This window comes from Phaethon lepturus, unplaced genomic scaffold, assembly GCF_000687285.1.
Source record: "Phaethon lepturus isolate BGI_N335 unplaced genomic scaffold, ASM68728v1 scaffold51764, whole genome shotgun sequence".
Taxonomy (NCBI): domain Eukaryota; kingdom Metazoa; phylum Chordata; class Aves; order Phaethontiformes; family Phaethontidae; genus Phaethon; species Phaethon lepturus.
In genome coordinates, this window is record NW_010536619.1 from 13,276 (window position 1) to 34,205 (window position 20,930).

The window sequence follows — 20,930 nt, forward strand, 5'->3', positions numbered from 1 at the left end:
CCTACAATAGGTACTATTAACATATGCTGCCCATGCAGGTAATGACAAGGCACTGCTTTTTTAGGCTCTGAAATGTTGGTAATAGTGGGAGAGTTCAGCTGCTGTCTTGTGCTTTTGCTCCCCTTCCCTCCCTGTAATGGATATAAAGGCTGGTTTGCCCTCACTGGAGCCTGTGACTTTTCATGGTACAGGCTGCTCTAAAGGATGCAGGGCCAGCATCAAGTAACCAAACAGCACAGTACCGCATACGTTCTGTGAACATCTGATGTTTGGTTCTCGTGGGACTGGATACAATTGGGTGCTAGTGTCCATAAAACCTGTGGTCCACAATGAAGTCCATGAAGTATAAGGGAGGTTTCTGAACAAGAAGGGAGGAAGGAGAAACAAACAAATAAAAATCACTGTTATGCTAGTAAATATGACTTTTTATTCCTTCTGATTTTATAAACCCCCAGACTTCTCATGGAAAACTGCAAGGACTTCTGCACCACTTGCACATATGCAGCAGGATCTTGTCCAGTTGACAGAAAAAAATTTTCAAAAGCATTTGAAGAACTTTTTTTTTAACAGAACTAGACATTAAAGGTGTTTAGAGTGAAACTTTTCAAATGTGTTTTAGTCTTTCAGGTTTTCTCTATGCCTGCACCCTCCCTTCAACTGCAGGGAAATATCTTCATATTCATATCTTCATATCTGAAGTCTGACATACCAAAAATATAGAGCTTCAGGAGGTCTGGAAAGCAAAAGCCTGGTCCCACTTTTAGTCAGGCATTCCTTGTGATGCTAGGGGATGGAAAGATTGAATGACAAGGCTCCTCAGAATAATATTAGAATATCAATACTGTTGCTCCTGACCTGACCTACTCTCACTGTAGAGCAAAGCTGCTTTCTCCTTGACTTGCTCATGGAGCTACACTCTGGTATTTAAGTTAGCAGGAATCACAGAGTAAACCAAGACACACAGGAGAAGGGACTATGAACGCTTGGTGACATAACCATTTGCAAAGTTGCAGTAGGTTTTAAGAGCCCGTATTTGCCGATTCTGAGAAAAACTATGGTATGCAGGCTGTGCAATTATTCTTGGAGACATCAAGAAGGAGATCTGTTGGTGTTTCTAAAATCTGCTACGAAGTTGTGAGTTCTCAGTAAGCATTCCTTGTGGAAGAGAGGATGAAGTATAGATTATATACCAGAATTCGCCAATAGAGTGGTTCACTATACTAACAGCTCATCAGTCCAAGATTATTGTATAGCAGAGGGTAGTGGTTGCAGAATGTTGTTTCATTTTGGTTGGAGAAATTCAAGTGTGAAAATAGCCCCTTTTATTCCCCTGTACTAGTACATTACTGGGTTTCTGGGAATACCAATTACTGAATTAGATGTCAAAAATAGGCCATTAAATGCAGGACAGAGTTCCTCCACAGGTATCTTCTTTCTGCAATAGCTGATCAGTTAGATGGGTCTGTTGTTCAGTTTCTCTTTGTGTGAAATAGTTATTACTACAGTATCTTGAGAGTGTGCTAAAAAGCAGTTGGAGAAAGACAGAGCTATGTATCAAGGACTAGTTGAGGAAACATAAACGATGGTTTACCTAGGCAAGCCTTCACTGGTATTTGACATACTTTGCTCCCAGGCTTCTGACTGTCTTGAAGGCAAGGATGAGGCCCAGATTTGACCTTCCATCCTGCGAGCTGATGGTGAATGCAGGACAAGAACAGTGTACCTGCAGCCACCAATACTGCAGAGGAGATGCACTGCGTCACTCTGCAGTGGAAGAGTTTTTTTGAAAGGTAGTCTTTTATGATCAGATGCACAACATAACTGAATTTCAGCTAACTGGCTACCAAAGAATAAACAGTCTTCTCTCTGCTAATTTGGCAGACAAAATCATAGACTAAGTCCCTTGAGAAAACCCCAAACAATAAAATTAAAATAATTTACTGTTGGCCATAGCTAGAAGACAAAGATGCTCATTGTCAGTTTGTTTGGACTGCTCTGCCAGCTGTAATCTCACCAGACCATGATCTTTTTCCTTCATATACAAAGCTTCTAAAATGGGACTCCGCCCTCTAAAGATGATGTAATAAATAACTGCCTCCACCAAGTCCTTCATGAACCCAGTTTCTAGATGCAGCTTTTTTGATTGTCGAGGCAACTTCCCTCACTTCCACCCACTGAAATTATTACCTGCTATTGGTGACTACATCATATTTACTTTGTGGGTGGGAGCCTGGAGACTGAAAAGCGGGTCGTACTGTAGACTTCTCATTTCACATATGTAGGAAATAAGATATGGATCCCCAAGTGTTAGCTATAATTTGACCCACCATACACATACTCCCCATCATCAAGATATGCTTATAAATAGTTCAGCTACACTTAAAGCAACATATAGGCTTACCAACAGAGGTGATTAAAAACAACAGAATTGCACATTAGTTCCTATAAGTCAGATGAAATTTAGGAAAAATACAAAAAGATAATACCTCAGATAGGAAATGCTGAAGTAGTCACTAACTATTCAGAACACTACTCTGATTCAGTAGCTGCTCTCATTAAAGAAAAATTTTGGACAGAGTATTCCCTCCACCCAACAGGAATTTGAATAGTCCATTTCTATAATTCTTCCAGGTACCTAATATATTCTGCGTGTAGTATAATCCAGTACCAGGCTAGCAGCTCCAAGAAGAGCAGGATCTGCTAAATTTGAGACCACCACATCCACAGTTTTAACAGAGGACAAAGCCTGTCGATTTATCACATCTTTGACAGCGTTTACATAGTGGCTAGCTAGAACTCCAGAGAGGATCACAAGAGAGGGGTTCATGGTGTGCAGAATGTTCACAACTCCAAGGCCTAATGCTGTCCCAGCTGAAAAGATAAAGTAAAAAGAAATTAAGTATACTACTCAAAGCAGTACAGGCATCAATAGTTGAAATAGGTCTGTTAGCAGCCATAGACACTATCAGGAAAGTGTCCATATGGCAGAGAGTTTTGAGTTCATGTTATCACACAATATGAGTTTGCCATTAATTTTTCTTTCAAAAGTAAAAGAAAAAAAAGGCAAGTTTATTGTACAATAATGCATTACGATACTAATGTGAAGGACAAAGCAATGCATTACCACACTTGTAAGCTAAGAGAAAATAGGAAAAGCATTACCCTACCATCTTAGTGCTGTCAGTATGTCTGAGGAAGAAGACTGTGTTTAAAGCTAGTAAAACAGTAAAATATCCCATGTAAACTAATACATAAATGGCCTTTGCTTGCTCAGAGTAGTCATTCACTTGCCTACAATGAAGTGTCCCCAAATTTTCCCATATGAGAATGTTGAGATCTCACTTTTTAAAAACTGATCTTTTACAGAAGCTTTTCATCTTCTCATTTCAGAGAGTTTTAATACACACTTTTTCTCACATTTTCACCAATATTTACATTTAACATTTCATTACCATTAGTAATTTTTACATATAGAGGTCTTCAACATGTAGAGTTGAGTTTGTAGTAACACTGTAGTAATTACAGTGCATTACAATTTCTGTATACCCAATTTCTGTATAATCATGGGAGGGTTCCACCCTTTGGGCTATCTTCTCACCTGTTCTGAGAATGCTGTCTGCTTTTGTGTTCCCAAGTTTAGCTGCTTGAATGAGATGCGCAGCACTAACAACATCCTCTTTCTTCATTGACATTCCTTCTACTAAAAGCAGATCCTCTGTTTGAAGAGGAGGAGAGAAAGCCAGGAGAAAAATGTAGTGATGTGGTAAGTCAAGAAATGGAGTGTGACAAGCAGGCAGTTAAGATCTTCACATCTCTTTTACTTGCATACTGAAGCCTGAATCCTGAGCAATCTGTCCAACCCTGAGTTTAGCCAAAGCAGTCATAGCCATGTTATTCAAGGTTACTTGTAGAAGCACGGCATCAAACAATTTTTTGAGGACAATCAAACAAAAACTATAGTATGGTAATTCACTAGTCTTGTCAGCCCCAAAAGTCAGTAAAATAAAATATATATGTTCTCAACCTTATCTAAGACTGAGAAGCTTTTGCTGAAAGACAATCACTGTGAAACAAATCCACACAGAATGCCTGTCAGATTACCTTACAGCATGCTTAAAAAGGAGAGACTAAGCTCCACTACATGCTTCTGGTAATTCTGAGACCAGTGGTTCCAAATGTGGCTTGCCTGGGTATTGCCATCACTGAAAAAGAGTTGAATTATACTACACAGGTTGTGGTGGCTCCTGGGCTGGCCATACACAGGAATCCTATCTGGTTGCCTGTACACCCATTCTTGTCTACCCCTAGAAAAAGAGAGGAGGTCTATTTTTCTTGATGTAGTCTTTGTAAATGTCTTCCTATACTGCAATTTAGTAGCCATATTTTAAAAAATAAAGTATATAGATACCATCATGCAGTTTCTTAGCTTCTCTCTGTAATGCTATTCCAGAGGCATACGCTTCTATGCATCCTTGACTACCACACAGGCACTCTGGTCCATCTAAAGATACAACAATATGCCCAAGCTCAGCAGCACAGAAAGAACTGCCATGGATCAGTTCGTGTTGATGAATGATTCCACCTCCAATTCCTGCAAAAATACAAAAACTTCTATGATTAAAAAAACCCCAACAGTTTTTAAAGGCCCCAATTCTGCAGGACACTGACATTTGCTTATTCTAATACAGACAAGATAAAATATGTGCATTGGTGGTCTTCTATACTGGCAACCAAAACCTCTTCTCTGTTCTACACACCTAATAAGCAAGTTCATAGCTCCCTCCTATTCATATATGTACGAAAATGGTATATAATCATAGAATCATAGAATAGTTTGAGTTGGAAGGGACCTTCAAAGGTGCTTTAGTCCAACCCCGCCTGCAGTGAGCAGGGACATCTTCAACTAGATCATGTTGCTCAGAGCCCCGTCCAACCTGTCCTGGAATGTTTCCAGGGATGGGGCATCTAACAACCATCTGGGCAACCTCTGCCAGCGTCTCACCACCCTCATTGTGAAAAATTTCTTCCTTATATCTAGTCTAAATCTATCCTCTTTTAGTTTCAAATCATTACCCCTTGTCCTATCACTACAGGCCCTGCTAAAAAGTCTGCTCCTGTCTTTCTTATAAGTCCCCTTTAAGTCCTGGAAGGCTGCAATAAGGTCTCCCCAGAGTCTTCTCTTCTGCAGGCTGAAAAATCCCTACTCTCTCAGCCTGTCCTCATAGGAGAGGTATTCTATTCCTCTGATCATTTTTGTGGCCCTCCTCTGGACCCTCTCCAACAGGCCCATGTCTCTTCTGTGCTGCAAGCTCCAGAGCTGGACACAGTTCTCCAGGTGGGGTCTCGCCAGAGCAGAATAGAGGGGCAGAATCACCTCCCTCGACCTGCTGTCCACATGCTTCTCCTTTCTTAAAAAGCCTATGCGTGGTACTGAACTACTATGACAGATCTTTTAAGCTTGTGAGTTATGCTCTTTATGCACAAAACTAACCTTTCAAGTGGCCTTAAAATTTTGAATTTCAGAGATGTTTTAATGGTGTATTTAGACAGCTAAACTTGTGTGCTCAAGAGCCAGGACACTGAAGTCTGCAATCCTTTGCTGCCCCTTCCCAAACCCTGGGTGGGGATTCATCAGCTAGTTATTATTGCCACCATTCTAAAGGACTATATACTTAAGAAATGAGAAAAGTTACCCCAAATTTGCATTTGAGATATAATAAGCATCATCTGTCATATTCAGTTGCTTATTTTCTAGATACATATCCTGATCTGACCTGTCTTTCTGCAGCTAGAAAAGAATTAAGGTATAAAGTTGAAAAAAGCAAAATTGTTCCAGCTAAAGTTGCTCAGATTTTCTTTATGTTGAAAAAATGGTTTGCCTGCATAGCTGTATCAGCAGAACTTTTTTAATCAAGAATTTTATACTATGCAAAAGGTTTCATTTGCTCGGATAAATTAAAAGCTACTCTAAAAGAAAGAGATAAATACAGCAGCAAAAGGATTTTTGGTTTAAGAACCTAATATATTACAGGCACACTGGTTGTGTTATGCTTTTAAGATGACCTGAGCCTCTTTGTGATGGTGCTAGTATTTTGACTTTGGGTTTTATTGACTATAATATACCCACCTGTACCAGTAATGAGTGTTACAAAATTTTCTATTCCTTTTCCATGACCAAATTTCCTCTCTGCTAGAGCAGCACAGTTTCCATCATTGTCCACCCAGACTGGCAGGTGCAGAGCATCAGATATTGGAGTTCTGAGATCCACTGAACTCCACTCCTGAATGAGTTTTGTAGAGTGAAGCACAATACCTTCTCGGGGGTTTACCCGTCCACCTGTGGAAATACCTAAGTCCCAGAAATAAAGGAGAAAAAAATCAAAACTAAGTCTGTGTAATACTTTAAGTAAAAGATCTATTCTTCTCTTTGCAATGACAAGTATTTTTATTTGTAATAATAGAAGTAGACTCTTTGAAGCAGAGTGTGAAAGTAAAAGTTTCTGAGTATTACTGGTACTGCAATTTGTGACATGTAAAGATAATTCATAGAACTCCACTGCTATAATCACAATGCATCCAGTGTCTAAGACTAACTAGATGGGTAATGGTTAGTGTTAGTCAGAGTTGATGTTCCTACTTCAGGCAAGATTGCAGGAAATCATTTAATACTTGTGTTTCTTTTTAGTCATGTATGAAAGCCCTACAATAGCAAACTGCACAAAATAAAATGGTTCACAACCTGTAACAGTGTAATCATCCTGAAAATTGCTGTATCTCTCAAGATTTACAATTAGTAAAAATAATCACTGGACTTCGAGTGGTAATTTCTACTTAAAAATACTCTGTTTTTCAGAAAAATCAAGACTGTGTTCAGAGATTTGTCTACTGAAGAGAGTAATGACTAGTAATAGGCACTATTAGCAAACAGTTTTCTCTACCTGGAAAGGCTTCCAAAGTTGATGGGCTTTGTCAGGACCTTTGAAAATTAGGCCGCTCTGTTATGGAGGTATTTAGCTCTAGACAACAACATTTGAACATTTTATGTATAATTCTTGTACTGAGATTATATAATTGTGTCACTTATCTAAAGGTGTTCAGCAGAAAAGAGTCCCAGGATTAAAATTATAATAGAAAACAGCCACAAAAGCTACAAGACAAGCAGCTGAATTGAACATTAAAACTGTGAGACCACTCCAAAATCTCACTTTGTAAAGAACAAATCATCTGAGAATCTGTCAGCAATTACCTGACAGAAACGACATTCCCAATGTCAGTCTGTGAAAGTCTCCCTAGGATTTTAAGAACCAAATGTTTATTACAACAAAATGTTTATTTAATACTTAGTTGCTAACTCAGCAATACCTTAGTAAAACATGTCTACTTTTTCTAAATGCCATAATTCTGCAATTGATGTAAATGACTATAGGAATTAGCAGAAGCTCTCTCTTCATCCTGTTTTCTCTACTATCAGCTCCAGAAAGATAATTTAAATACTGCCTAATAGCAGTAGATAGATAGCTCTCACAAGTACCTCTATGCAACATTTGTGTATAAATCTGGGTCTCCTTTGGTTTAAAATTTGTGTTTTATAAAAATAAATAAAAAATTTCCAGTAACAGCTGATAGTGTTCTTTGAGCCAGATAGTCTTTAGGTGTTTTTAATATAAATGCTTTGTTTTGAGTCAAAAAACTCAACAAAAATAACAAAATTGAAACTAACTGCAGAGTTGTTGCAATCTAGATTTATTTGATTATCAAGACAAAAAGATGTTGAAAATTATGATTCCCCCCCGACTCCTAGTTTTAATTTGCTTTACAAACCTGTTTTGTATTAGTGGGACTTCTTAATCAAAATTATGCTCATGTAGCTAATATTTTGAGTGCTGACAGTAGTTTATAGGACTAAAAGGAGGAAAACACTTTTTTTCATTGCCTTCTGTTAGTAGCTCTTTCTGCTTATTAATTTCCAATGGTTATTACTTTTACTCTTACCTATGATAGCTGGAAGAAGGCCAGTGTTACTGTTAAGAAGTCCAGGATTAAGCCCAGCCCTTCTGCATAGTCTCGCAAAAATTTCTGCAAAGTTACAGGAACTCTCCATCTTATAATTATTGGCCGTAAGAAAAAACTAGAATCTAATACATTAATTACTCCCATAGAAATTATATGTCATTCTCTAAAGAGAACTTTCAATTTCAGCTATTATTCTGATTCAAACTATGAGTCTGAATTAGGCAAAGAGCAGCTAATAAAAATAACCAGGTTATAGAAATAACAAATTTCTTATTCTGTAGCACAACTTATCCCCTCATTTCTCAGTTACTGAACAGTAAGCAATCAGTCACAGAAGGGAGGGGGCTGAAGAATAAAATAGGAATGCAATTCTTGTAAAATGAATGTAAAAGGAAAATTCTTGTAAAAAGGAAAGTTTTTCTCCCATATATAAACCTCTGTAAACCAGTTTATTGTTTCATTATCCTAATAAACATAGTTGACTATAAACTGTTCCTAGTTTCTTGGAATAGTGACTACTGCAGAATTTACCATCTTTTCTATAAGAACTATGAGGCTTTCAAGATTTAGCATTTGGACACAATAAAATAATCTAGGTGGTTAAGTCATGTGTATTACCCAACAGATAGTCTGAAAGACTCGATTTGAACGTCTGACATATGTCTTCTTATGGGTTTGCATACTTATCACTGTTTTGAAAAATACTTTCAAAAGAAGTTCACACTAACTTTTCTTTGTACAGTGTGATTCAAGTAAGTTATCGTCTGGAGCAAACTACTTTTCTTTTGGAGCATTTCTCACCTCAAATGAGGATTTTATGTCCTCCTCAAAAATCCAGGACACATTAATGGCCACCTTCATAAATAATGGTAATAGATATCTAAGACCAAAGCTCCCAGTCATCATTAAACTAAGTAAGTCCTGTCTGGTATAAACACAGTTTAAGTTGGAACTCTACTACAGTGTAAGTAAACCAAAAATCAACAAAAATGTAGCTTTTGTTTCTGTTAGCTGCAAATTTAATCTAATGTTTTAGCCTTTTTAGTCTGCCTTAGTGTAACTGAGAATACTGATCCTGGCCATAAAGAAAGGCTTACAAACAGTGGAGGAAACTTGACTCGGCTGCAGTTGCTTCAAGAGCTGTTTCAATACACGCTAAGCATCTGACTCACAATTCGGAGACTTCAGGAAGCTTCAAAATCCATGAAATCTATACACCAGACATTTCAAATATAGTTTAGATATAACTTCGCAGATTGCTTTCATGGCGGTTAGAGTGGGGCAAATTCAGCCTTTATATCAGTTTCTCATTTTCACATTTAAAAATTTTTTTGTGGTAGGAATATAATTTAAGAGCTTAAAATACACAAGATCCGTTTTAGAAAGGTGGTTTAAATTAATCAGTAGTGATTTCATGTTGAAAAACTTGGATGAAAAGACAAAGTTAGTATTTGTTAACTTACCTACTCCCAAAATTCTGCAGTTCACATTTACTGCCTCCGATGCAGCCTCTACACACATCTTTAGGATTAGTTCTAGTCTGTCTTCATAAGTTTTAGGGTTGAGCTGGGTATACTTCTTAACTATTTCACCCTAGAAATTAAAAACAACAAAACATGCCCCCCAGAAATGTATTTCATGATAAAATTTCTCTTCAATTTAAACTACAGGTCAACTTGAAAATGGAGAGTCACACCTCCTCTCTTTTTTTAAAAACATACATATGCATGCCTTAGATCTTGGTCCTACAGGCTGTTCTGTGCCAGATTCCTGACAACTCTGGGGGACAAGTTTGCAAGATCAGGCATTACTTTCTGCTTCTCTAATCAACCTCCCCTGTCTGAAATAAATACATATTTTAAGGAACACATGGATTGTGTAAGGAAATAGTAAGTTGTGTAAGGAATGTATAATTGTGTGAGGAATAACAGGAGCTACTAGAACTGTTGTTAGGAGTAAACCATGATACAGCAATGCACTTAAGCTCAATACTTAAGTGTTAAAAAAAAGAAAGAGAGTAGCAATTGCTAAAAAGGACAGAAAACCGATAGTGCTTTAAGAAGAGTTTCCAATTTGACTGCATTAAGGTTTTGCATGATGTCACAGACAACACTATTTTACCAGCAGGAAAAGAGTCACCCAGAGAGCAATGCTAGAAATTACAATGCAAAATTTACTATCCTTTCATAAGTAACTTTTCTTCTAAGCAATTACACTTCTTAATCACTTGAAATATTGCTGGAGTACCATCTACTGTGATGTATGTTGCATGGGGGACGGAGGGTCCAGGACAAAAGGATTATTTTCAACTCTAGGAGTCATGCAGTGGTAATGAAAGCATTCATTATGCATGCCTGAAGCTGCAGGTACTAAGGAGCTAATCTTAATGTAATGTTAATATTGGAGGATTAAACCAAGAAACTGCGGAAGGTACGCTGCTTGGCAATGTTAAGCTCCCTATTATATCCCCAGTACTCTACAATAAGTGAACAGCATTGTATTAATACAACCAAGCAAAAAGGAGTGTCTGTATGCAAGATGGCTGAGTCACTGTTACCAAAATAACTTAGAAAATTCCAAGACATCAATGGTTCGAGTATTAGATCACATCATCTCAGCATCACATGAACTACAGGGTTTGAGGATTTTTATGTTTAGTTTCGTCTTCACTTTTGGTTTGGAGGGGAACTTATTTTGGAAGACAAGGCTGCAGCAAACATTATTAGAAGATACAACAGCTTTGAAAAAGAGCTTTTGAAAACTCAGTTATTTTCTTCATGAAAAGAAAGCTACACCTTCAACTCTGCCATTTCCTGTTAAATGCTTACATCTGTTGTGTAAATTTCATTATGAAAATCTGATCCTTTTTACTCTGAGTTGCTAACATTTCAACTTTCATAAATGCCACCTCAAGCTATACTCTGCAAAATGGACAGTTTTTTTAAAATTCATTTTTTTCCAGGCTTTGTTGGCAGAAAATGTGGTGTCAATTTTACTTCTAAAAATACTGTACTTTTAAAAGTTGTGTTTAAAACATTAAAGATCTGCCAGACATCTCCTTTTAAATGAATGAAAAAATTCTGGACCATTATCGGGTCAATTTACATAGCCCTTCATCTTTCTGCAGGCAACTTTTCTTTCCTGGTAAGTATGTCTAACTGATCTAGTTATCTGGAAGTATGCAGTGTAATGGTAGGAGTAATTGTCCAGTACTATTGAGAATAAAAGCCAAAGACTTCTCAACATGAGTTTTATTCACATCTTTAAAGTGCTGCAGAGTTCAGGATTTTAATGTTTTTTTTCCCCTACAAACAGCAAGATAGGTATCTAAGTGAGTTAAAATTCTTCAGCCCTAACTATCCTTTCATTCATCAACCTACATAAGAATTATTTCAAATATTTTTACACCATCACCAAGTAGTTTTTATCCCATAAGCTTGAAGCTCACATGTTTAAATAGAAATTTTGTGTTTTTTTCATTGATGTGGATAATCAGCTGATAGTCATGGTGGTATTTACTTGTTTCACTGAAAGACACCTTTGCAAGTGATCTGGCACCAGACTGATACTGATGGCATTTTGGTAGCCTTACTTGCTGTTTTTAAGATTTTAGTTTTTGTTATGTTTGCCAATCATGAACTGTAATCTTTCTAAGTTAGTTTTCAAACATTTGTAGTATGTTGTCTATGACTGGTAGAGCTCTGCAAGCAATGCATATTAGTGCTATGACACAGGCAAAGGAAAGCTTCCTACTGTGCCATTACCAGAGAAGTGGGTTGAAAGACTTCTAAGCATTGAGACCATTAAATCACACAGTATCCCTAAACCTGAACATGTCTCCATACAGCCTTCTAAAGGCTGTAACTTCAAGCCTATTTCAAATGGGTTACTTTTACAGGAAGAGAGGCACTTCAGACTCAAAACTCACTCACTCTTCAAAGTCTCTAAGAATTCTAGTATATGTATCAAATTCTACTCATTCTGATGATGGTATTAAAACATCAAGCACCTCTTTTCGTACATCGAAGGACGCGGTCAACACAATTAAAAAACAAACAAACAAACCAAAAACCCTGACAGGAATTTTAGATCATCATACAACTCGAATTCACCACCCTTTTCCAATGCAAGATCAATAAACTATAATTCAGCTTAAAGAGACCTTTTTCAACTAGTTCCTACCACTTTGGCAATGAAGACACCATACCCTTCCAGACTACCTATTCCAGCCTTCTCTTGCATTGACAGTTAAGCTGGATAATAACAAAAACTTTAAAATAATTTTCCCTTCCACTGTTTTAATACTTTACTACTTGTTCATGCACAAGTGAATCTAACTTTTCTCTTCATGGAAAAGGGTTACATATCTGAAGGCTTTTTTGTTTCAGTCAGTTTCTTTTCCTTCTCTAGACTAAATGATTCTAGTTTCTTCAGCTTTTCCCTGTTTTCCATGTCTGTAATAATTATTGTTTTTCCTCCTGATTCTCTCTCCAATGGGTCTACATTTCTGTGGTGTAATGCATTACAGAGAACACTGTTCCAGCTGAGGCTCAGTACTGTCTTACTGATTACGCTTCTATGCAGGAAGATACTGAGAATTTTTGATTACTGGCTGTTCTTCTCTTGGTAGAAGAGATGCAGAATTCTGTATCCTGAACCCATCCACCATGAACCTACCACCCTCCCTCAGTAAATTGCTTTGCTAGCTGCTGGTTGTTGCTCAAAATGTGTGTCCGTAACATGGCTGTGTAAGGCAGCAGGGAAGTAAAAAGACTGCTCTTGGACCCCTTCCCTTTTTTTTGCTTGACACATAAAAAGTTGCAAGGTGAACAGAGTCACCTTCTACAGGGAACTAATACATCTGAAAGTTGTACTATTCTTCAAGGTCTGTATGACTTTCCACAAAGAGGGAGCAGCTAGGACCATGCACCAGCAAATGGGCTTTGCTAGTTTAACAGCAGGCTTAGAAGACCAAACCAGCAGGGAAGTTATATCAAGACTGTATGACAGGTGCAACAAATGACAGAAAATAGACTTTACCCCTCAACAGCAAAAGCCAGTAGGACTGCTTTGTTTTAGAGTTCTTTTGCATCATAAGCTCGTATCCTCCTCACTGTAGGAACAGAACCACAAAGCCTAACGGAGTTTCCAAAATATGTAAAAGCAAAACAGAATATTTACCTTCATACTGACAATTGCTACTCGGAGATTTGTTCCGCCTAGATCCACAGCTAGAGCACTCTGTGTCTCTAGAATATGGTCAATATCTTGAGAGATGTTATCTTTGACAGGAGGAAAACAGAATTTCTTTTGCAATGGCTCGTTGAGGTCAATAGATTTAAGGAACTTCAAAATCCTTGGAACAGCATTACCATCTCCATATATTTTTGAGCTATAATATGAAAAAAACTCCCACAATTTAATTGGAAATAACACTGCAATCTATACAGTTCTTTATATGAGAGAATGCTGTAACACTGTGTCATTTCAAAATTATGATATAGCTACTATAACAATACTGCAGCTCACACTACTCGAGTCTGTCATGTGATATGGTAGGCAATGTCAGTAGCTTGAAGATCACACAACAGATTGTGCAAGTTTGGCATTAGCTCCCTTTTGGAATACGAAACATGGAACATAGAAAACTGGAAAGGTAATGATGCAAAAAAAACCCCAACAATCCCCAAACATAATAAAGCTCTAAAATTATGGGAAATTTAAATATGTGCTACAAGTCTGGACAAGAGGTACTCATCACACAGGTGACAGCTACATAATAATAAACTGTACATTCATGTCAGTTTTCAACATATGAGTCTGATTTCAAAATATCATCATACATGGTTTTATTACTCCATTGAGGTTAAGAAATATACTTTTGATACTTGTCCTTAATGAGACAAATATTATCTCTTGAAGTTTGTAAGAACTTGTATGTTAAGGAACTGAGGGTCAGTACTGTACATCTGAAGAATAATGAAGAGCATCTTACTGTAATCCTGCAGCTCCCCTGGAAGCTTGCACTCAGGACTCTCTATGTATCATGCCTGAGGTCAATCCAACTATAAAGTAGTGTGTCCTTCAGGCATGAGTCAGAGGTAGGCAGACAGGATGTTCTCCCCCATGCTGCTCTTATGGAACAAGCTCTCTTAATCATGCTAGTCTAAGCTAACATATGAATTTTGTCCTCTTGACTTTGTGTTGGATGTTACATTACTAGTTATATAAAAACATTACTAGCAACATTTTGCTCTACAAATACTGATCTGCATACCAGATACTGCACTATGATTCTGAATGAAGTATGTGAAATGAAAAATAATTTGTAACCTCAGATTAGTACATTAAAAGCACTCCAATCAAATATGATGAACCACCTCAGGACTAAATGTCTTTTACTCTACTGCTTTAACATCCCTTCCAATGAAGCAAGATGAATGTACTTACCATGGATACTGTTTACCAAACTGCAGCTGTAGAGCGTGCAGAATCTTATCCTGCGTATCAGCATCACGAACATGGAGAACATTTTCACCTCAATGACAAAAGTTAACATAATAGAATAGGTCAGCTCCTCAAATTACATTAGAGGATAAGAACTGCTTTAGAAATGAAGAAATAATTGTTTTTGTTTCCCCTGAGCAAGAAAGACTCAGCCAGTTCAACACTGCTCTTCATCAGTTATGTGCCTCCCCTTGCTCCCAATAAAAGAATGGTGATTCCTGTGATACAGTCATGCATTACAAAGCACTAGAGAGTAGAGTATTAGCCTTCAACAGGATTCTATTAGATTAAAAATACTCGAATGAAAATGAGAGAAATGGCTATTTGTGTCAAATCTGCATAATATCTGTGAAATACCACAATACAGTTACTTCCTGAAGTGGTGAAGAGTTCATATTTTTTGAAGTGAAATGTTAATACATGTCAAACATCAAACTAGCTGTAACAGAAAACAATTAGTTGCCTATTCTGCTAAATAGAATCCACTGCAAATGGAGATATATGTTAATTTGCCTATAGATAAAAGCCTCATTATCTTACGTAAAACATACAAGCAGCACTAACATGATGCAGGAATCACAGAATCACAGAATCATTAAGGTTGGAAAAGACCTTTAAGATCATCAAGTCCAAACACCAACCCAACATCACCATGCCCACTAAATCATATCCTGAAGTGCCACGTCTACACATTTTTTTAACACTTCCAGTGATGGTGACTCCACCACCTCCCTGGGCAACAGCCAGCAAAGCTTTAAAATGGGTCAAAAAATTATGTTGCACTGATACTGCAAGATGGCCTCTGTCAAGCATTCATTTGACTTTATCCTGTGGAAGAAAAAAATCTCAGAACCATGAGGAAGTTAAAGTAGTTAAGCAAACATATACCTGTTTCTCTTCCTGTCTGACGTGTCCCCAAGTTGATGACGGGTGTACCAAATGCTCCCACCTCTCTGACACCACAACTGCTGTTACCAATCATACAACCAGCGTGAGCAACTAGCTGAATGAACTGGTCAAATGGGACATGCTTTACTGCCCGAAAATTGGGATGATGTTCAATGCCCTTCTTCCTCATAACCCGAACCATCTCTTTGCTTCCTACAGAAAAACAAGAGGTAGAATAAATGATTCAAGTTCTGTTATTAAACTGAAAGTCCAAACATGCAAAGGAACTAAACAGCTGTTCGTTGAGTTGCCAGCTCTGAGTTGTTTCTGTTTTTTTTTCGTTTCCTCACAGTGGCAGTTGCAGAGCTGGGCATGTAAGCCCAAGTTTGATCCCAAAATCCACTGCAAAAATCTTTTTGTAGTTTTTATTTAATTTAAGAGGCTCTAATACTGCTTCTACATGTCACATAGTTTCCTTTCACCTTCCTCACCACACTAAGAAGCTGAAATGTCCTCCAGCAACGTGCATACGGACCTGCAGCGGATGGACACCTGATGCTGAGATCATCCAGCTATTTCCACCTGGCTGGAGGTTCTGGGGTAAAAGCGCTCCATAAGAACCAACATATGCTTTAAAGACAATCTGTTATGTGTTCCTCTGTCATGAAGGTATTTTACTCACCTGCATCCACATTAGGGAATAGAACAAGTGTTCTCTTGTTGAAGGAGATGAGTGCATCTAGTGTCAGCTCAAACATCTTTATGGAATGTTTAATATCGGTGGTTACAGGATGTTGCAGAGCAACTATATAATCTCTGGTTTTGACATCTTCACCTGTCCAAATGGAACCCAAAAGAAGTTTTTTTACTGGCGTAGAATAGTAAAAGGAAGGGAGGACATACTTTTGAAACTACTCACGTGAAAGCCCGAACAGTCAAGGCACTGAAAGGGATATCTAACACATAAATTTCAATGCTACAATAAAACTCAAGGGAGTAACACGAGGATCTAGCTTGTTATTTGCCTCTCTAAGCAAGTCTCATAACTTTAGAGACCACTACCTAAACCCCAAAAAACTGTCAATTTGCACACCTACATTCTAAAGCTTTGCAGGGTCAAGAGCCTGTCTCACACCAGTGTAAATCTGGAATAACATGAAACTCCTGAAGCTGCTCAGGTGTTCACCCTGTTCAATTGGTCATCCTCAAGCAAAGACTTTATTCCCATTGCTTTAAAAAAGTCAGTCATACCTGTTTTAGTACATTTGATTAAAAAGTTTATCTGCAAAATATTCACTTACTGATCTAAGAAGATTCCAGCTTACACAGGTTAATGTGCCTTATAGGAATTTGTTTTGTCAAAGATAAAAAGCAAACACAAAACCACATTGTTTACAGGAATTACTTGTACGTAAATGAATATGAAACACCATTAGCCTTTGCTGCATGTTGCCCTGTTGCACAGCATTCCTCAAACAAATGTTCATAATGTAAGTTCTCTTTCATTTTTTTTTTAGATTAGCCCTGAACAGCTTTGATTCTATTTAAATACATCCTTTACACCACAATAACTGTTCATGTAAGACTGTTCTGTTTTTAAATTGTTCAGCTCAGAGAAATTACCCATTTAAGGAGTTATTCTTTTGACTTGTCAAATGGACCAGATGTGTTAAAAGGACAGATTTCTGGCTTTCCAACTATAAATGTCAGAACACAGAACAAAAGAAAATGTAGAAAGAAAGAAATACTAGATACTATTACCAAATATACTAGTTTTTTGAGAAGCAGGTTGATACTTGGTAATCATCTCCAATTAAGCTAACTTAAACTTATTAGCAAGGAGTCTGTATCTTCCTCTACTTTTCTCAGAGCCACTGGTCAACAAATCCCACAGACTGATAACTTAGTTACTGAGTTTGTCTAGTGTTGAAAGTCATATGGAAAACATAAGAAGTGGACTGCTCACCTAGCCATATGCGGATGATACTCATGTAGTCCTTATTTTTGGCAGACAAGAGCTTGTCATATGAGGGACAGCCCGCTAAAAGGATGTGGTCATGGTCTTCACACATGGCTATCAAATGCTGCTCTGCACTCCTCGTGCAGCACACATGGTAATGGGCCAGTTTGGTTATAGCGTGTCTGATAGAGTCATCAATGGTCCCACTGACTTCCCCACCTTCAATGTGAAGAATGCGAATATTCATCAGGGCTGCAGATGTGGCCAGGGCCAAAGCATCAAACCTGTCCCCATGAACTATCATTATGTCAGGTTTCAGGCGGTTCAGGACATCTGGTAACTTGACTAATGCAAGGCCCACTGACTCCACCATAGCTGCCTCATCCTCCCCTCTCACAATGGTGTGCAATCTTGTATGAATATCGAAGTCATCTTGTTCGATCATACGATAGGTATTACTGAAGGTAAGACAAAAGGGATTACAGTAAACACAACTTGGTTTTATAGGAACATAGCTTGACAAAGTAACTGCATATTAGAATAGTTGTACTGTGTTTGAACAAAGGCCTGCATATCATATCTCCTTCATTGAGGAAATTATTTTTTAAAGATTTTAACAGAATGTTCTCATCCATATGAAGATTGTCCCTTGTATTCCAAGCATCAACTTTTTCTAGACACCTTTAATGATGAGCTTTGCTGAATGCGTTCTGGAAATCCTGAGAAATCAAACTGTTCATGTGTTTGCAGAGCCTTTCAGAAAACAAATATGGCATGATTTCGCTTCAGGAAAGGTATGTTAACTCCTCACCAATATATTGACGTTGCTGGACAAATGTGTAAATACAACAGATACGATGCAAAGCTGAAGCCTGTATGCTGAAGAAAAAAATCCTACAGCTAGCATCCATTTTTCAGATTCTGTATTTAAGCTGTACCAAAACTAACATACTCATAGACTTAAGAAATCACTGCACAAAGAGGCCATAAGTTCAAAGGAAACAGACTTTCGCACAAAAGAAAAAAGGTTTTCCACACATACTACCAGCTTTGTTCCATAATAAGAAAATTAAAACATTCCTTCAATACTGAGAATTGTTATTGTTTTACTGTTTACAGGTACGTATTTGAAATACGAAAGATCACACATCTGTGTAAGATTACCTGTCTTCCACATTCACTAAACCTGACCTAAGTCATCTGCACAGTCTGGCTGGAATAAATAAGAGAAAAAAACACAGAAGTTTTCCAATTTTATCTTCAACCCATCTGACACATTCACTGTCTTATTCAAAGGATTACACTTTTAAACTCATTTAAATCAGATTTAATTTTCATTACTCACATTCTGCAAATGAGTATCTCACTATCTGCAAGCTGAGCAAAGATAGCAAAGACTGTAAGTGCTCCAGCTCAAGTACAGATGCAATCTCCATTCTGTGTAACTAAAGAAAATCCTATCTATCTATTCCATTCTGCTCAGTGCTGTAACACACAGGATATATTCCTACAAGTAACTTGTCAGGTAGTTTGTTTTTTGTTTTTTTTGTTTTTTTTTTTTTTTTTTAAATGCAAATCCTTTTTATGTAACTGAGTGAAGCAGCTCAGACTTTTATACCATAAACTGCATTAAATTTCCATCTCCATTTACAATTGCCCTTCATAGACCTGCCTTTTTCCCCTACTATATGCATTTATCTCAAAAAACTTTCTTATCTTTTCCTCTACATTATTCTGCTTCTGAAAGGTCAAAATCTGGGGAACAAACAAGACTGTGAATTTTTGGTGTTTTGTTTCTTTTACTATCCTCCAAATGTTTCAGTAAGAAACGTTTCACAGGATCACTATCATCTGAATTCTGTTGTTGATTACCCTACTCAAATCACTAGAACACATACGTTTTGAGGATCCACTAATTTTCTATGATCCCCCAGATTAAGGGGTGCAGGGCTAGGTTCTGAAAAAAAACCCCCAAGCAGTACCAGGGTTTAAGAATACTTACCCAAAGCAGCTAATAGCAGTAACATTTGTCAGATCACAATCTCTATTACTTCGTGCATTACAAATCATTTACATCAGACACACAGGTGTTAAACACCTTGGAACTTGAAAAGTAGTATTTCATATTGCTTTGCACAAGTCCTGCAGAGAGCAAAGGGTTCAGGGCTATAGAAAAATCAGGGCCATGTTTCTCCTCTTCAGTGAATGAAATGGGATTACCTTATCCCAATCTGACAGCATGTAATTCAATACGCTAACCTGGCAAGAAGTTTGATTGGGTTTTTTTTTTTTTTTTTAAATCAGGTTAGTTTTGTGGTGTTGAATTCGCCTTGACATGTTACTAGATTGAAATGACGTCCAGTACAAAGCAAGGAACAGAGCACTTTACTGAGAATGGGGGGCAGTGGAACTTCCTTAGTAGTTTGAGAGTACAACTTAAACTCACACAGAAGTGCTAAAATTTCTCACTGAGAATTCCAAAAAGTGTTTTTGCTTGGAGATATGCATAACATTTCTAAAAGTTCAACATTGCTGATATGCTGTTGCCTTATACTAAAGTCTGATTGTGACTTGCAAAGTAAACGTTTCCCTATCTATCACACCTTCTGGGCCCAATCTGATAAATGCAGCCTGACTAAAACCAACCAACCAACAATTGCAACACCAGCAAGAATATGCATGCTGCTCCTTCCTCCTTTTCCCCAGACAACAGGAGAATATTCACCTGAGATGTGGCAAGTCTTTCAATAAGGGAGATTTGGACTGAGACATTCTGTCCTCCCAGGCAGGTGATATGACTGCATACTTATACAGTGTTATGAAGGGGACCCTAATCTCTCTTGCCAAACACGAGACGACTCTCCTTCCTCCACAGTCCTGGAAGTAAGACCTAACAGTATTCCTCTGGGATATGGAATACAGAAGTACTCTCTCCAATAACTATGTAAAGCAGAAGAGCTGCAACTTATAATGACTGACAATTATCTTTTCTCTGTGAAAATTAAAAACTGTAGCACATTTTTATTTGATAATCACCAGATTCTTGGGTAAATCGGAATGAATTGAGTTTCTCATTTCATATAGTCTGTGCTCCTGTTGAAGATCTCAAATACAGCATTTATACAAAACGTTCAAAAATTCCAATATTGCATATTTCTGGGTTTTTTTCAACCAATCTCAGAAGGAGCTGCAAAATGAATTTTTTTTCAGAAAAAATCTGAAAAAAATACATTTAAGATTTTGTTGTGTATGTTTATGATGACAAGGATTTTGTTACCTAACATTCATGTTGTTATTGTTAATACCCCAGAAACAGATTGTCAGAGAGAAAAAAAATTCACCTTACCCATAATCATCAATCAGATGGGAACCAAGCACTACAACATCAAGCTCAAAGAACTGTGGTTCTGCCTTAATACCAAACATAATGGGAGCTAATTTTGAATAATCAGCACGGTTGCAAGTAGCAACACAAACACGAAGTTTGTGGTTGCTTCCATTCTTCTCCATGACTTCCTTTTGTTTCTGTTTTGAAAGATTCTTGAAATACACTTCCTGAAAA

The 20,930-nt window shown here is 37.5% G+C and overlaps 1 protein-coding gene across 3 annotated transcripts; it reads right to left on the bottom strand.

The window, feature by feature from the left end:
- Positions 1 to 1,575: 1,575 nt before the first annotated feature.
- On the bottom strand, positions 1,576 to 20,920 carry GNE (glucosamine (UDP-N-acetyl)-2-epimerase/N-acetylmannosamine kinase). 3 transcript variants are annotated; one of them, XM_010286202.1, is made up of 11 exons: positions 20,715 to 20,920; positions 17,375 to 17,826; positions 16,091 to 16,243; positions 15,409 to 15,621; positions 14,464 to 14,551; positions 13,195 to 13,405; positions 9,477 to 9,606; positions 6,128 to 6,349; positions 4,409 to 4,591; positions 3,599 to 3,715; positions 1,576 to 2,871 (listed from the first exon to the last, which is right to left on the bottom strand). In XM_010286202.1, exons 1-11 carry the CDS (start codon positions 20,876 to 20,878, stop codon positions 2,636 to 2,638), a joined length of 2,169 nt encoding a protein of 722 aa, XP_010284504.1. In that variant the 5' UTR covers positions 20,879 to 20,920; the 3' UTR covers positions 1,576 to 2,635. The 3 variants fall into 3 exon arrangements, with proteins under 3 accessions (XP_010284504.1, XP_010284505.1, XP_010284506.1); XM_010286203.1 differs by lacking the exon at positions 6,128 to 6,349 and having other exon boundaries at positions 2,180 to 2,871; positions 20,715 to 20,878; XM_010286204.1 differs by lacking the exons at positions 16,091 to 16,243; positions 20,715 to 20,920 and having other exon boundaries at positions 2,180 to 2,871; positions 17,375 to 17,813.
- Positions 20,921 to 20,930: the final 10 nt, after the last annotated feature.

Bases quoted from the DNA above. Each gene is read 5' to 3' on its own strand.
- GNE (XM_010286202.1), bottom strand. From the start codon at position 20,878: ATGGAGAAGAATGGAAGCAACCACAAACTTCGTGTTTGTGTTGCTACT. The intron at 9,607-13,194 runs GTAAATATTCTG...TTTAATTTCTAG, and splicing joins TAGCAATTGTCAGTATGAAG to GGTGAAATAGTTAAGAAGTA. The intron at 6,350-9,476 runs GTAAGTTAACAA...TCTGGGACTTAG, and splicing joins CTGCAGAATTTTGGGAGTAG to GTATTTCCACAGGTGGACGG.